General features: G+C 40.6%; 1 protein-coding gene across 4 annotated transcripts in view; it reads right to left on the minus strand.

Moving 5' to 3' along the window:
• The window catches only part of Myef2 (myelin expression factor 2), a 39,346-nt gene extending 31,469 nt beyond the window's left edge, over positions 1-7,877 (minus strand). For all 4 annotated transcript variants that reach the window (XM_028760046.1, XM_028760044.1, XM_028760045.1 and 1 more), the window contains exons 1-3: positions 7,744-7,877; positions 1,356-1,564; positions 95-147 (exon numbers count right to left, since the gene is read on the minus strand). In XM_028760046.1, the coding sequence (XP_028615879.1) occupies positions 95-147; positions 1,356-1,564; positions 7,744-7,877 (396 nt within the window). The remainder of the gene's footprint in view (positions 1-94; positions 148-1,355; positions 1,565-7,743) is intronic.
• Between the last annotated feature and the right edge of the window lie 8,979 nt (positions 7,878-16,856).

Below are 16,856 nucleotides of genomic sequence, written 5' to 3' on the forward strand. Positions count from 1 at the left end.
ACTTAAGTTTCCAAAAGTCTGGTAGAGTATTATACAAAAGTAAACTGCTGAGGAACTTTTAAACCTCGAGCAGATTATGGCCCACAGCACTTACCCTTGATTTTCCTTCCGCATCCTTAAAGAGCTCCACGTATGTAACCTCACCAACTACATAAGACATACAAAAGGAAGATACCAAGAAACAATACATTTAAACACCAGTATCTTGCTTTACTGCACACCTGTGCACAACTCTACAGAAAAGCACCTATTATTCACCAGCAATCAGGACCAGATCAACATACCTCCTATCAATAGCTATAGAAATTTAACTAATTTTCAGAAATTACCTCATCCACATTCTCTAAAAAAGCTAACAACCATATTAACCCAATTCATACTGCAGATCGTATTTGGCCATCATGGTATGGTTGGTGAACAAATGCACATATACATACAAATGGTCCCTCAGCCTATCATATTAACAACATTAGCACTTTTCAAATAACTTTGGTCAGCCTACACACAACAGCTGTTTTAAGGTGACTTCCTACCTGAATGTCTTCAATCATGTTTGCCATCAGTAAACTAAATTTACAAGTAATGCTTCACAGCAAGCCACACACTTCTAAATAGTCAGTGAATAAAACCAGTCAAATAGTTGTCACCTTACAACAGATACACCAATGCAATTAAAAAAAAATTATTAGAAGATCGCCCTCAAAGCCAAGTAGATAGTTTGCAGGACTGTTGAACCTCAATTTTTCAAGAACTAACAGACCTAACTTTTACAAGATCAAGTATTGACATTATTTTCCCCAGAAACCAAGCATGTGTAGAAGATGAAGTTTTCAGTTATTCTGAAAACAGAACTGCAGCAGCAGTGACACATTTATACAGAACTGCAAGGACAGCAGCATGGCAGTCGTGACAAGGCAAGCAAAATGAATTCCACAGCCAGATTCCAGACTCCACCAAAAACATCTTTGGGGGGAAAAAATCGACCATATTATACATACTTTAACAAGCTAAATGCATTGCTTAACTAATGCAATAATCCTTTTAAAATCTATTTAAAAAAAACTTCAACAAGACAAAGCAATCACTTTAACGAAATTCTTGGTGGCATGCAGATGCTGGCTTCACTATCCCACTAAAATGGCAAAAAGAAAAAGACTTCATTTATCCATACTTCCTTGTAATGAAATTGCCAAGTGGAAGGAAAAAGAAAAGATTAATTCACATGTCAAGAAAGAAAAGTCTCTCTCTTTCTTTTTTTGAGTCTGTGTGGCTAAGAGGAATAAAAAGTCTGCTTATTTCCTTTCCTCCCCTTCCTATACAAAGAGTACAACATAAGTTACTGAAGAAACTGTTACCTTTTTCTCTCATCAAGTCTTTAATAGCCTGCCATTTCATGTCATAGGGGATGTTGCTAATGAACACTCTATTCCGATTTGGACCTTTCTTTTCTCCAGTGCCCGAATTCTTATCTTTTGAATAAGGATGAAACCGATTGGCCTTCTTATTTCCTGTAGACTTTTCTTTTAAATCAGATTTTTCCTCCTTCATTGATTCATCATTCTCCCTGTGAATTAGAAAACAGACAAAAGCATCTTTAGTTGAACTTCTAAGAATAGAACTCTGTCATCTGTCACTTCACAAAATTCTCAATTAAGCTAGAACTTAGCAAAGAAGCAGGAAGTCAGCCTGAGAGTTCCATATTGTCTAAGCTTTCTAATTCCTCAGTTAACAGTTGGCATTTTTCTTCTATGTTAATACTTGTAAGCATCTCCAAACACAGTTTTTCCCATGATACTACTTAATAAATATTAATAGACCCTATGGAGGGAGCATGTGAGTTATCTCAGTATCTCATTTAGGGAAGAATTAACTTTCGGAGCTTTATTCAACTCTAAAGCCCAATCTGGACCAACAAGAGGGCACTTGCTGCAGGAGCCTGATGACCTGACCTCAAAACCAGAACCCATGTTAAAGATGGAATGAGAGAATTGACTATACAAATTGTCCTCTGATATCAATATGAACATCATGGCTCACACACATACATCATACACGCAACACACACAAATGTGAATATAAGAAAAATTCTTAAAAATGTTTTAACTAAATTATATTTTAAAAGCTAGCTTATATTATAAAAATGGTGGCACATACTTATAATTCCAGCACTCAGGAGACAGATGCAAGATTACCACAAGGTTCAAGACAGGCTGGTCTATATAATAAGTTATAAGGCAGCCACCCAAACCAGAACTATAGTCAAAACTCTGTCCTCACCACTACCCCACCCTAGCCACAAAACTATTAGGATGCCAAATACCAATATAGGAAAGATGAGTGTATACCTAAAGTAATCCCTATAGATAAAAATCTGTATTTATATTTAAAACTACAATTTACATTTTTAAAGCAATATACAGGTGCATGTGTGTGGGGGGATGCACAGGCGTGTCTGTGAGAGTATGTATGGAGAGCAGGGGACAGCCTCAGGAATATCATTCCTGTCCTTTGAGATAGTGTCTGTCTTTGGACTAAAGCTCACCAAATTGGTGAGACCCAGGAATCCTGTCTCCTTCTCCCCAGCACTAGAATTACAAGGACAAACACACATCCAATATTTTCACATGGTTCTGGAGAGTTAACTCAGGTCCTCGAGAGGTATGCACTTTTTCAACTTGCTATCTCCCTAGGACTCAAAAGCAATCTTATTATAGAAACAACACTAGATTTAATTCATGGATAGTCAACCTAAAGTAATTTCATTAACAAGTTAATTTAAAAGCAATTTTTTATAAACTTTAATGACTCGAAATCTCTAAGAATAAAGAAGAAAATAGATTTCTTAAAAATTTCAAGCCAGGAGGTGGTGGCGCACGCCTTTAATCCCAGCACTTGGGAGGCAGAGGCAGGCGGATTTCTGAGTTCGAGGCCAGCCTGGTCTACAGAGTGAGTTCCAGGACAGCCAGGGCTATACAGAGAAACCTCGTCTCGAAAAAAAAAAAAAAATTCATGGATTATTCTAACAATAAACCAAACTTCATAATCCAGGCTATAAATTCTAAGATGAGCAATTTTGGAAGACTATGAACAAACTTCTTACTTCTTTCATTAGTATGAAAATTTCATTGTTTAGACAGCACTCTCCTGACCACTACCATAAAGAAAGCTCATAAAGTCTATAAGAATAAAAACTGTCCTCTGTGCTATCTACACTGTATCTGGAATGGCAACTAACTATACCATATACTGGATAAGTTGTAATTCTTCAACTGTCAGTTAAGGACTCACACTCTGGAGATTGGTAAAGTGCTTGCTTTACAAAGCTGAGTGCCAATATTAGGATCTCCAGCATCCACATAAAAAGCTGGGCATGGAAATACACATCTGTAACTCCTGGAGGGCTGGGGGGTTGGGGGGAGAAGAATGGTAGATTCCTGAACCTTACTGGTCAGCCAAGCTAGCCTAATCAGTAAGATTTAGGTTCAATGAGAAAACTCTCAGAAAATATACATGTGTGCTCACATACAGAAACATACACAGACACAAACTCAAACTCACCGAAAATGGTGATACATGCCTGTAATACCAACATTCAAAGAGATGGAAGCAAAGAGCTGAGGGCCAGTCTGGACTACACAGTACCAAGTTAGTCAGAGCTTAGATTAGATCCTACCTCAAAAACAAACAGAATCCATACTCTAAACAGATGGTGGTACCATCTTTGATAAATGCTCCTACAATCTAGAAAGAAACATTAGTACCCAATTTGCTTCTATTCAGATTTTGACAGGAACATCTTCTCTATCAGCCTTATTCTTTTATAAGAAATGGAATGATCTGAAAGGGGTCTTCTCAACTGTTCTAGAATGTGTCTCTGTGTGAATAAAGTGGCATTTCTGAGAATAGAAACGAGCAGCCAAAATACACAAGGCCTCTTCTCTGGTTCCTAGCTACAGCAGACATAACAAACCTTTCTTCTTTATTCCTCAAAAGAACAATCTGCATAATAATGTGCTTCACTGAATTCCCTGACTGTCTCCAGTCCAAAGTCAGGTAAGAAGATATCTGGTCTTTGCTAAGAATCCCTCCTGTCTACTCTCACCCTGGATGAATTCACTGTGAAAACACAGAGTTCTCAAGTACTCTATTATAAGTTCCTCTATTCTTCACCTGGATGAATGAAGGTTACATGACTGTAATAAACATTTGCTTACAACACTCTAGACAATTCATTACAAAATACATTATTAGAATATTTTCTATGTTTACTTAAAGGCTGACCAAAGAAAAACTAAAGGTTTCTTAATAATCAGAAACCAAACTATAAAATGACCTAGCAATTCCATTGTTTTGTATTTAACGAAAGAAATAAAACCATCTGACTGGGCTGGAGAGATGGCTCAGAGGTTAAGAGCACTGGCTGCTCTTCCAGAGGTCCTGAGTTCAATTCCCAGCAACCACATGGTGGCTCACAACCATCTGGAATGGGATCCGATGCCCTTTTCTGGTGTATCTGAAGACACAGCTTACTCATATGCATAAAATAAGCAAACAAATAAACCTTTTAAAAAAAAAAACCATCTGACTATCTGAACTCATATTCACTATATTTTTCACAATAACTAAGATAAGGAACTGAACTAAGTCTGCTTACTGATCGAAGACTGGTTAAAGAAAAGGTGGAAGTGGGCATGTATATATTCCATATATATACATACATACATACATACATACACACACACACACACACACACACACACACACAAAGAGAGAGGGGGAGGGAGGAACAGAGACAGACAGACAGAGGGACACAGAAAGAGAGATCCAGCGTTTAAAAGGAAAGCCTGCCATCTGCAGCAACCTGAAGGACAGTGGGCTAAGTAAAATAAGCCAAACACAGAAAACCAAATACTGCATGACATCAAAAACAAAACTCAAAGCATCAGGGTACAGTGATCATTACCACAAGTCTAATGAGATGTCTGCCTAAGTATATAAACTTCCAGTAACCAAGCTCTGCAGACAATGTGTAGTAAAATATTTGGAACAATTACAAAAGATGCTAGGCTACATGAGCTCACAGGTATATTAGTTCAAGTACAATAATCACTGTATAATAACAAATCAAAACATCTGAGGAACAAACATCACAGTTGTGACCTTCACTCACGAGAAAACTGATGCTTTATTAGTAATCACTTCACCCTACCCTAGTGCTGAATATCTTATAAATAGCATAATATAAATGCATCTGTAATCATACAAGACTAATGAAGAGACACAAGATAGTTTGTGCTTTGCTTCCAATTTACTTGAGTGTAGACAGAGGAAGTAGGATCTTCAACTCCTGTCTAAAGATGAACAAGCCAATTAAATCTTTTCCATGAGTTTCAGGGTCTCAAAATTTCTTCCTGTATTTCTTCAATGGATAATCACTGATCCTTTAAAATGTAAGGCGCAAGGATGAAAAGAACAGCCAACTCTGTCTGCTGTGACCATGAATTAACTTAATACAAGTCGTGTCAATCCCAACAGCAGCACATGGTTCACTTGGAAGAAGTGGATGTTGGAAAGTAGTGTCTGCTTATCAAAATTCTTTTAATGACTTATCACTAAAAGCACGGTAATCAGCCCAAAGTTTAGGGTTATCAACCACCCCTACAGGTTCACTATAGATTCACATAAGATTTAAGGCCCTAAGTATTCATTGTGACTACCTCATGCTGCCTACCAGACATGCAAGAAATTCCTTAGAGTACATTGGTCTCTACGCAACACTGAGAAAATATGAAAAGAATAAATTAGAATAAGGAAACAACCTGCATTTACTGCCCCATATTTTCTCTCCTTAAATTAGAAAATGGTTCTTCCTCACCTCTTTTCCCATCCTGTAATGCAACTGTGGACAGTATATTTTTGGGTCTAATAGAGGCTTAGATACCAGCTTCACAAGTACCAACATTATAGGATTCAATGGTTATTTTCTTCAGGAAAAAAACAGTGGCACAGTAATGCATAGATACAAATTAATAATACATACCTGTCATCCCTCAGCCCATTCCATCCCACAGATAAACAGTCCACAGATGCTCTACTCCTTTTCCCAAAATACAGTGTTTGCATGTGACTTGAGCACAATCTCACACATACTTTATTTAATCTCTTCCTTACTTATAATACCTAAAACAATGCATAAATTTATGTATGCTTGCTTTCCATATAGATACAATATGGGTAGTTCCAATTCAAGATTAAATCCATGGATACAGAATCCCAATACATGCAGGCTGACTGTATTGCTACAGTCACTCCATTTTTTTTTTCTATTTTTAATAGCAAATCTCTGGAAAAGCCCACGATTTGACAGCCTAAGAGAGAGGCTTTACTTGCTTTCTGATTTCTCAGTGGTGGAGATACATGCACACTCTCCATCCATGAGCAAACTGCACTGACTTTGAATCCCTCCAAATCTGATACCTGCAAAATTCTGTTCTGCTCATAAGATGCATCCTGTTCAAAAGTCACCAGGTAGGTAGGGAAACTAACGTCCATATTTAAGGTATTTCTAGCCAATTCAAAGGTAACACAATGGACTCCGCCTAACGGAACACTCCTAAGGGGCCTCTCCACACTTATCATTTCAAAAATGAATATAGGCATCAGCAAAACAGCAAACACTGGACTTCTAAAGCTCAGGATAGGCCCCAGGTAACTGGGGTAATTCCTCTTAAATACACTGTCAGTGGTAAAGAGAAAAAAATATCCAATGATGTCATCCTAAGAACAAGACCGTCATAACGAAGCTGAGGAGAGCTACTCCATCTAATCTGCAACCAACTCAATTCAGTCAGTTCCAACAGACTGGTCCAAATGGTACCATCACTACCTCAAGTATTTCAACACAAAAGCCGGAAAGGCATTTTAACTTTCCTGACGAGCATGTGTTCACTGCTTTCTGCTGAGGCAGAATTGAGAGGTGAAGAGTGTTTTAACAAATTACAGATATATTTTCAACTTCAGTTTTACAGAATAAGCCATAGGAAAATCAATGTTTGCCTTCCCATCGCCCCACGTGACAAAGGCAGGTGAGCACAATCTGCCCCATCCTACAGTCTTACAACTTAAGATCTTAAGGATTAACGTCGACTGAATTCTCTACAGACACAGATGACAGATCCAACCTTCAACCCTTGGGTTTTCTTCTAAAAAACACTGTATTTTATGGGTTGGGGGTGTCGTTTTGTGGCCTAGCGCCTGTCTAGAGAATGCACGAGGCCCTGGGTGGCGTTCCCAGCTTTGCCAAATACAGATTTATATTTTGGTAATTTAATTATATCATAAGTGAATTATAGTAAAATGAAAGCCACCACACACTGAGTTTGTGTTTAAAAAAAAAAAAAAGCAGCCTGCACGGCCGATAACCATCACCGGGTGGGTGGAGGAGACCAAGTCCCCCTTTTTCGAAAGCCAATCAAGAGGAACACAATAGGTTCGGTCAGCTCTAACACTTTGGAAACCACCACTGCACACGCGGCTCTCACCGGGGCTCGGAACCGGGCCGGGAGGGGAAAGGCCCGATGATGTCATCCCTAGGTCCTCCCCCGGGGATGAGGCTAGCCTCGGGCCTTTTAAAGGGGACCGTTTTCCGCGCGCCTGAGGCCGGGGCCGCCCGCGCCGCACCTGCTCCCGCACCGGGGCCGCCCGCGCCTCCCGCCCTGCCCGCCCGCCTGGGAGAGACAATACATTTTAACGCCGTTGGCGCTGCTGCGCGGCGGTTTCTCGGGCTCGCCGGGGTGCGGGTCTCGCCGCGGCTCAGCCGGTTGCTGCTGCGGGCTGTCGTCACCCGCGGCCGCCTCGGGCTTGTCGGCATCGGCCATCCCGCCGCGGGCTCCGCCTCGGCCGCGCTGAGGGCTCCGAGCGCTACAATGGCGGCGGCCGGCGGAGCGGTAACGGATCGCGATTTGAAAAGGCCCCGAGCGCTCGGCGGCCCGGATCTCGCGAGAGCGGACGAGGCCCCGCGACTTGGGGAGCGAGCGGGGGCGGGGCTCCAGCGCGGCCACCTGCGGAGGGAGCGTTGGCTGCCTAGGGGCGCAGAGATGGGGGTCCTCCCGAGGCGGGGCGTTAGGATACCAGAACTACGGCAGCTCCATCTCTGGAGGTGGATGCTCTGTGAACCCACCAGCGAGCACCCGTGGCTGAGGACAAGTCACCAAATTGACTACTTTCTTTGAGGGCTGAAGATTTCTGTAGACCTTAGCAACTAGCTAAGAGGTTGAAGATTTTACATTCTCGGGGCAGCAGTCGATTTGGACAGTCCGTCGTTTTCTTAAGGAATCCTGTGCGAGGGGCCTGGAGGAGCTCAGCAGTTAGGATAACTTGCTGCTCTTGCCACGGACCCAGGTTCGGTTCCCAGCACCCACATAAAGAAGTTCCAACAACCTCTTGTGACTCCACAGGCACTGGCATGTATGTGATACACATGTATACATGCAGGCAAATCGCACGCACACATGTAAAAAAATTGTAATTTTTTAAAAAGAAGTCTTATACAAGATTAGCTACAAATGCATATTTTGGTTTTGGTTACAGATTTTCCCCTTCAATACGAAGAGCTCATAAACTTGAGTGATATAATTACACTTCACTCGAAAATGGCCTTTTTCAGTTGAAAAATGCAAAGACATCCTCAAATGTTTCCTTCTATAAAAAAAAAAAAAAGAAGTGAACGGCATAGGGCAGGCATACTTTATTAGTGATGAGAGTGATCTGTGAAATGTTGTGTTTGATGCTCTACCCACATAGTATCCTAAACACAACAGATACACTTGATTTGTGTTTCTGTACAGTCACCCCTGGGGCCTAATGTTTGCAATTAGCAGACAGGTACTGGAATTTGGCCAGACAATCAGGATTAGGGCGACCTCTGCCATTTTCTCCTCGGCTAAGGTAGTTCAGTACTCAACCTCTCTTCCCAGTAAAGACAGCAGCTCCTTTCCTGCAGGGTAGAGATTTAAAGAAAACACTTCATCTAGTGCCAAGTGCTACAGTGTTACAATCTCTGTCTCTTAAGGTTCCCATGGGGTTTCAGTCAAGGAGAAACCAGATTATCTCCCCACCAACAACAACAACCCCGAAGTAGTAAATTGTAATCACTTTCAAAGTATTCATCATTCCATTGACTCTTTTGCTAACATTGAATTTCGACAAGAAACTCCATCTGACAGGCTCTGGACTAGTAGATTCCTGCAAAAACCTTTTTCACCCTTCAATACTTTTCAAGAGTTCATCATGACCAAACCATAATAGAAGGTTCAGAAGGGAGACTAGAGCCCTGCTGGAGGAGGACTTTGGGAAACAGCACTATTTGAGAGCTGTAATTGAGCTAAAAGTACGATTACACACACACACACACACACACACACACACACACACAAGACTTGCCCATACTCCAGAGTATGCCAATTTAAATATCCCATTAAAAGATCTAATCTTAATGACTGAGCTTTGGAGGACACTGTTTTTGGAATTTCCAATCCCAATAAGCCTATATAAAAACCACGCAATCCAGTTATTATAATTATAACATATAAGCCTGGATGAGGCAAATCTAACACTATACTGACTTATTCCCCAGCAATAAAACCCCTTACTACTTGTGGTTTCTCCTGGCCATGTGATTCTGCTCCATCATGGCTACGTTCTCCTTGTCTTCCGTCTCCTCTCGTCCTCTCTCTTCTCTACCTGCCCCCATTCTCAAAGACCTCCTGTCCCACCTTTCCCCTCCACTCCCCAAATACAGGCTCTAGTCTTTATTGACCAGTTAAAATGGGGAGAAGGTTCATGTGAGATCACCTGAGTACTTGATCAACTGCTCTTGGGGGCAACCCCTCTTGAGGAGGCAGAATTAACATCAGAATACAAACAGCATCAGGACAAACCACAACTGAGCAGGATTTAAATTGGGTGCCTAATATAAATGTGTCTCTGCCTACATGTTAGCCCCAATCTTGTGGGTTCATAAAGAGCAGAGGATTATCAAAACTGAGGATCACTGAGGGGTTCCTAGAAGAGATGAGTCCTGAAAGGCTGGATCAGGTGGAGCAGCTTCCATGCAGGGGAGAAGCTACCCTGTACCTTTTCTTCTCCATGCTGTTGATGTCATACTTAAGGATAGTGAAATCTACAAAGGACAGAGTAAAATTCAATTCCTCTACTCCCACACACTGGGTTTTTTTTTTTCAGTGTATGTGTACACATTGAAAAAAACTTAGGTAACAGATGCTGAAGTTTTTCTCCCAAGAGTCCTACTGCAAAATCGTTATCCTCCACAATTACCCAAAACGTATTTCTAGAGCTTTGACTAAGAGTGAGCTCCTTTCACCTCTGTGTTTGAACACTTGGGTCCCACCTAGACCCTAGTTGGCAGTGCTGTCTTGGGAGACTTAGGAGATGTAACCTTGTTGGAGGAAGAGAGTTTACAAACACATGCCATTCCCAGTTCACTCTGTGTGAACACACTTGTGTGTGTGTCTGCTTCCTACAAGAACACGCTCTCAGCTTGCTGTTCCAAATATCACCTGCCTGCTGCCATGCCTCCCCAACATGATGACTCTAAGATTCTAAACTTAATAAGTGTTCTTTGTTATTTGAAGCTTGGAAAAGAGTTTATAGATCTAAGGCTAGGTCTCCGTGGTGGAGCACCCGTCTAACACAGTTTAATCCGCAGTCCTGTACACGGCTCTCTTTGCAGTATGATGAAAATATAGGTATTTATTACTGAGTAATAGAAACATTTCAACCACTTTCTACTTCCTTAGCTTAAGTCATCCTGCTTGTGCCTCAGCGTCACTCAATAACTGCATGCCAAGCCAGATTAGAACAAGTTGGTGGGAAGCCTGCCCACTTTCCTTTGCACAGAAAGAGACATTCCCTCTCCTTAGGACACAGAAGAATTCAGCTTCCTCCATCCAAAGCTGTGGAGATTTATCTGTCCCTCATCTGGCAACTGCACTCTAAAGAGTACCAAGGTGATTACCTTGTGTTAGATGTTGTCTTTAATTGAAATATTGATATTTTTGTGGCACTGTTCTCAAGCTTTAATTACAGCACTTGGAACAGAAAGTAGAGTTCATAGAATGACGAGTTGCCAGGTCCAATCCCTGTACAGCTCTGAGTATTTGAAGATAATCCTTAAAAGCTGATAGAGAAGATAACTAACAAAACCAACCATCCTCATCTTATTTGCTGATAGGAAATATATTGATGACCCCCAAGAACAGCAGCAGCAGTGGAATGCATCAACATGAGCTTAGAGTGCTACAGAGGGCAGAGCTGGAGAAGTGACGTCAGCCTTTTGGAGGAGCTCAGAAGATCATGTGTGGATGCCAGATATTGAAACGAGGTTATAACATTGAAGCTGCCTTGAAGACCCCAAGATATTCGAGATGACAGAGCTATAGGACATCTGCTGAGGAAAGCTGCTAACAGGGAGTAGAAACCAGCCCAGGCAAAAAAGTTTGTTGCAGTCAACAAAGATGAAAAAGGAGTTGGAGATCTGAAGACTGCTTTGACATCAGACATGGAGATGCAGAGTTTGGAGTGTGCCCACCTGTTTTCCTGTCTTGCTTTGGGGATTACAGTTAAGTGATTGGATGTTCAAAGTCTCAGGAGAGACTTTGAATTTTGGACTTTTAACATTGTTGAGACTGCTATAGACTTTGAAGTTGGACTAAATGTGTTTTGCATTATGCTATGTTTAAGTATGGCCTCTATTGACTCATATGTTTGAATAAGCCTATGGGAACCAGGGAGTGGAATGTGATGGTTTGTATATGCTTGACCCATGGAATGGCAGTATTAGAGGGTGTAGCCCTGTTGGAGTAGATGTGTCACTGTGGGGCTGGGATTAAGACCCTCACCCTAGCTGTCTGGAAGTCAGTCTTCCACTAGCAGCCTTCAGATGAAGATGTAGAACTCTCAGCTCTGCCTGCACCATGCCTGCCTAGATGCTTCCATGCTCCCACCTTGATGATAATGGACTGAACCTCTGAACCTATAAGCCAGCCCCAATTAAATGTTGCCTTTATAAGACTTGCCTTGGTTATGGTATATGTTCACAGCAGTAAAATCCTAACTAAGACACTACTAAAACCCATATTTTACTCTCTACTTACAGCTAGATATATTTCTGTAGGTATATTTCTGGTCAGTAAAATCTAAGAGAAATGTTGAGTGGGCCATGTAGGAGATTTTTTAGAGAAAAGTCACTAAGCAAGGACCATGGTCCTTTTGTCTCCTCTTTGGCCTCTTCCTGTCATTGGCTTAGAATAGAGAAATTATGTTTTTAGCAACAATTACCATGAAGGGCCCTGAAGTGACCTCATAACTGGAAGCTAAAGGTGAGGAGCAGGAAAAAAAAGTCAGGATGAGGCCATGAAGTATGCTACCCTGGCATTCTTCTCCCCATCCCTGTCTTGTTTTCTATGACAACTAGTGCCTATGCTGAATAAATTGCTTCTTAGCATCTTCCTAGTACAACTGAGTTTGATCAGGACAAGAATAACTTTCAATGGAAAAGGACTGATTTGCTTAATAGTCTCTTCTATATGATGGTCGCACAAATACAACTTTAAAATGTTTCTCTGATGGCACCATTCATGTTTGGTTTTGGCCTAGCCTTTGCTTTAGACCACAGAACCTGGCAAGTTCCTTGTCTCAGGTCCATTCTCTACTTTCCTTACTGACAAATGTAGTTTTTCTTAGAGCAGTAATGTGCCTGGGTAAATGATGTGTGTGACCATGCGATACAGATCTATCTACTAAGTTGTGAGGAAAAATATTCAAGGGGTTCTGGACATGCTTAATTTCCTGTTGAGTTCTTTGCTTTCCTACCTCCCTATGGGATTGGAAAATTGGTTGGGCATATGGAAACCATGATTCAGCAAATCTAAAGACAGGTGTACATGAAAACAACCTGAGAGGAGGCAGATAGAGACCTGAAACTCCTAATGTCAGAACCACTGCATAAGCCTTCGACTATCCATAACCAAACATCATGCTTTCGGAGCAAAATAACTTTTCTTTCAGTTCCAATCTCTGCTGAAGTTTAGCTCCTTAACAAAAGCCATTTATTACTGACAGATACTTATCAATACAGTTTGTTGAAAGCAATGGTCTTACAGTTGTTTATAAATATGATTTATCTTATCATAATACATTACAGAAGAGTAGACTGAGTCTATTTCATGTCAATGGATTTTAGTTCACAGACAATTTAAATATGTTAAGATATATGAAGCTATTATTGTGAATAGAAATAAACTTGATAGCATGCATTTCTACTGTTTTTATTTTGTTTCGGGTATCAGAGAAAAAAAAAGTTTCTGATTCATCCTTTAGATATTTTATATAGAAGGATCTCATACAGGGACCTATATGCTTTCATGCTTGAGATGGGAGAACAGAAGTTGAGGAGTTATTGCTAGAGTTTTAAAAAAAAATTAGGAAGGGCAGAAATCAGGACGAACCACCAGTATTAGTCTCTGGTCTGAAGACACCTAGGGTGCTGGTACAACACACTATCAGTCCTTGTTCAGACCCACTGTCTTAGGATTTTTACTGCTGTGAAGAGACACCATAACCACAGTAACTCTTATAAAGGAAAGCCTTTAAGTGGGGTTGCTTACAGTTCAAAGGTTCAGTCCATTATTGTCATGGCAAGAAGCATAACAAGCGTGAAGACAGACCTGGTGCTGGAGAAGAAGCTGAGAGCTCTACATCTGATTCAGCAGGCAGCAGGAAGTGTCCGAGACATGCTTCTTCCAACAAACAAGGCTCCATCTCCTAATAGTGCCACTTCCTATGGGCCAAGCATTCACACACACAAAAGTCTATGGGGCCATTCCTATTCAAAACCACCACATCCACAAAGTTACCTGCAGCTGCTGAGACAAATACTTTTTCCTCTGCTCCCTGGAAAACTTGCAACACTGTTCCTCTTTGGAAGAATTTAGGTCAGAATACAGCTGGAAAGGGATTTTGAAGAAGGAGAAGTTAGAAGGATTAGGACACTATTGACTAGTCAGAGGTCACACACAGTGCAATTTCCAAGCCACTTGTAAAAAACACTACAAAGGCATCTATAAACCTAAGGCAAAGCCGGGCGATAGTGGCACATGTCTTTAATCCCAGCACTTGGGAGGCAGAGGCAGGCAGATTTCTGAGTTTGAGGCCAGCCTGGTCTACAGAGTGAGTTCCAGGACAGCCAGGGATACACAGAGAAACCCTGTCTTGAAAAACAAAACAAAACAAAACAAAAACCTAAGGCAAATGATAGCATAGTTAAAGCAGGAAAGATAAAATGTACTTAATGATATATTTAAACTTCATGAATTTGACCAAGATCAAAAATAATGGTGAGACTACAAGGGAAGATTGAGTTATGAGAGAATGATCAGGAAAAGTCACTAAATAGGAATTTTCAAGATAGCCAGGCAGTCCAGATGAGCCAAAGGGATGCCCTGGGCATCAGACCACTATCTCAGAGCTTGCCCAGTCCAGCTGTGTAAGTGGACTTAGAGTTCAGCTATCTGGTTTTTACTTGGTAGTAAAAACATACAGAGAAACCAAGTATAAGACAAAGAGTTTCCTCAATCTGTTGACATCCCCATTTGTCAGTTAGGTATTAACGGACTGATATCACAAAACTGTATACTGTAACAGAAAAAAAAGACGTATTTTGAAATAATTTAAGTCAGTTCCTGTGTATTATACTGTTCACAGCTCAAAAATTTGTGGAGACTGGGCTGAAAGTAACATATTCTATTTAACGGCTTGAGTTCTGGTTTAAATGAAACCACAGAAGCATGTGGAACAATCAAATTAAAACCAGTTAAATGACACTTCATGTTAATAAACACTCAGAGCTGAAACATCAGGTGCATCTTTCTTTGCAAAAATTTTTCTAGCAAAAAGTAACCAAGTTACCAAAAAGTAACAAAGTTGCCAATGAGACTCCTCAAACAGGCCTCTGTTAGCTCATTATCCAGGCTGGGGCATCACCAGCTCTCACTTCTCAGTCAGCTCACTTCATTTTCCTCACTGGTGACAAAGACCAACACAGTCATTTCCTAATCCAATCCAATCGTCCCATTACCAAGCTCTTCCATCCCCTTTCAGCACAATGAGCCCAGCTACTCCTGAGATTAAAGGATCAAGGATGGTAAACAACCTGTGGGAGCAGGGAACTTTAAGGGGGAGAGAGAGAAGGTGGGGAGAGGGGGGGTAGGAGAGAGAGAGAGAGAGAGAGAGAGAGAGAGAGAGAGAGAGAGAGGAGAAAGGGAGGAAGGAAGGAAGGAAGGAAGGAAGGAAGGAAGGAAGGAAGGAAGGAAGGAAGGAAGGAAATATTATGATTTTAAAAAAGAAAAGAAAAAAAAAGAGAAAGACCTTTAAAGCACTCTTTCCTGAGCTGCAAAACTGGGGACTAGCTCTTGTTAATTATCATGGAGACTTTTCACTGGGATCCTTGAATGACATTGGGACAGCAGGAGTGAATCTCCAGGGAGTACAGGATGTGGCTGCATTGGGAACAGAATATCTGCAGTTGTGTCTCTTTTAGAGAAGTAACATATTTCTTACTAAAATCTCAAATGCATCCTAACCCTCCCTCCAAAGAAAGATTAAAATAAATGGTGGAGTGCAAAAGCCAAAACAGACATTCAGGAGTGATAGGGGAATGTGTTTAAAAGCAACCAACTTCAAAATACAAATAATTGTCTAAATATATTCAAAATCACTAGGTTCAAATTTTAAATGAAAAAATAAATTAATAACGTAATTATACAAAAATTAGTCTACATTTTTCTTCCACATATTGTGTTACTAATGTTTGAGTCAGTTGTACTGTTCATTAAAAGGCCCAGTCACATTAGATGATTCTACCTCAGTCAACCACCAACCAGACAAAATGTGGATTCCTCAGAAAAGAAGAAAGCACCATTTTGGCTTTGTTGCAACTTCAGAAAATTATCCCAATATAAAAGACTTGAGAGCAAAAATCTCCAGTGAAGAGTCTACAGACAAGCAAAACATCCTCTGGAAAGCCTCTAGGCTGATTTAGTAAAGTCTGGCTTTGTATTTTGTTGTAACACCATCTTTCTATACAGTCCTGAGTGAGGCTGGCTGCTGTGCTAAGTTCCCATAATTCCCACATGTTCTTACAAGGTAGGTAGAAGTGAACACCTCCAGGATTCATAGGGACATGGCTCAGCTGCAACAACATGAAGGCCTGAGTTTGAGTCCTCAAAATACATGTCAAAGCAGGATGTGATGGCTCATGTTTGTAGCCCCAGTTCTGAGGGGTGGAGGCGCAAGGATCCCTGAAGTACATTGGCCAGTCAGTTTAGCTGAATCTGAACTCCAGGATCAATATGAGACTCTGTCAATAATAATAATAATAATAATAGAAACAATAGTAATAGCAATATATTATGTACATTGAAACTCTTTTCTGCCAGCTTACCATTCTAATGTTTAGCTATTATAATTTAGATTTTTATCTCCATAATAATTAGATTATATTGTTTCCTATCTTTCAATATCCCATTAAAATAAATATAAATAAGTACATAATGCTATCATATACATTCACCTGACACTCATCCTTTTGGCTGTGAGTGAAGACATTCATCTATTTACTCCATTTCTGATTTTACAAGTGACTATAATCTAAATTTCTTTTAAAAAAATCAATTAGAAGACAATTGAAAAACCTAATAGAGAACAAAATAGAGAAAAGAAACAAATTTAAAAGAACCTATGATCTAACTTTTAGCCATTAATTTGACTCTGGTATCAGT

This window comes from Grammomys surdaster, unplaced genomic scaffold, assembly GCF_004785775.1.
Source record: "Grammomys surdaster isolate TR1022 unplaced genomic scaffold, NIH_TR_1.0 126381, whole genome shotgun sequence".
NCBI lineage: Eukaryota > Metazoa > Chordata > Mammalia > Rodentia > Muridae > Grammomys > Grammomys surdaster.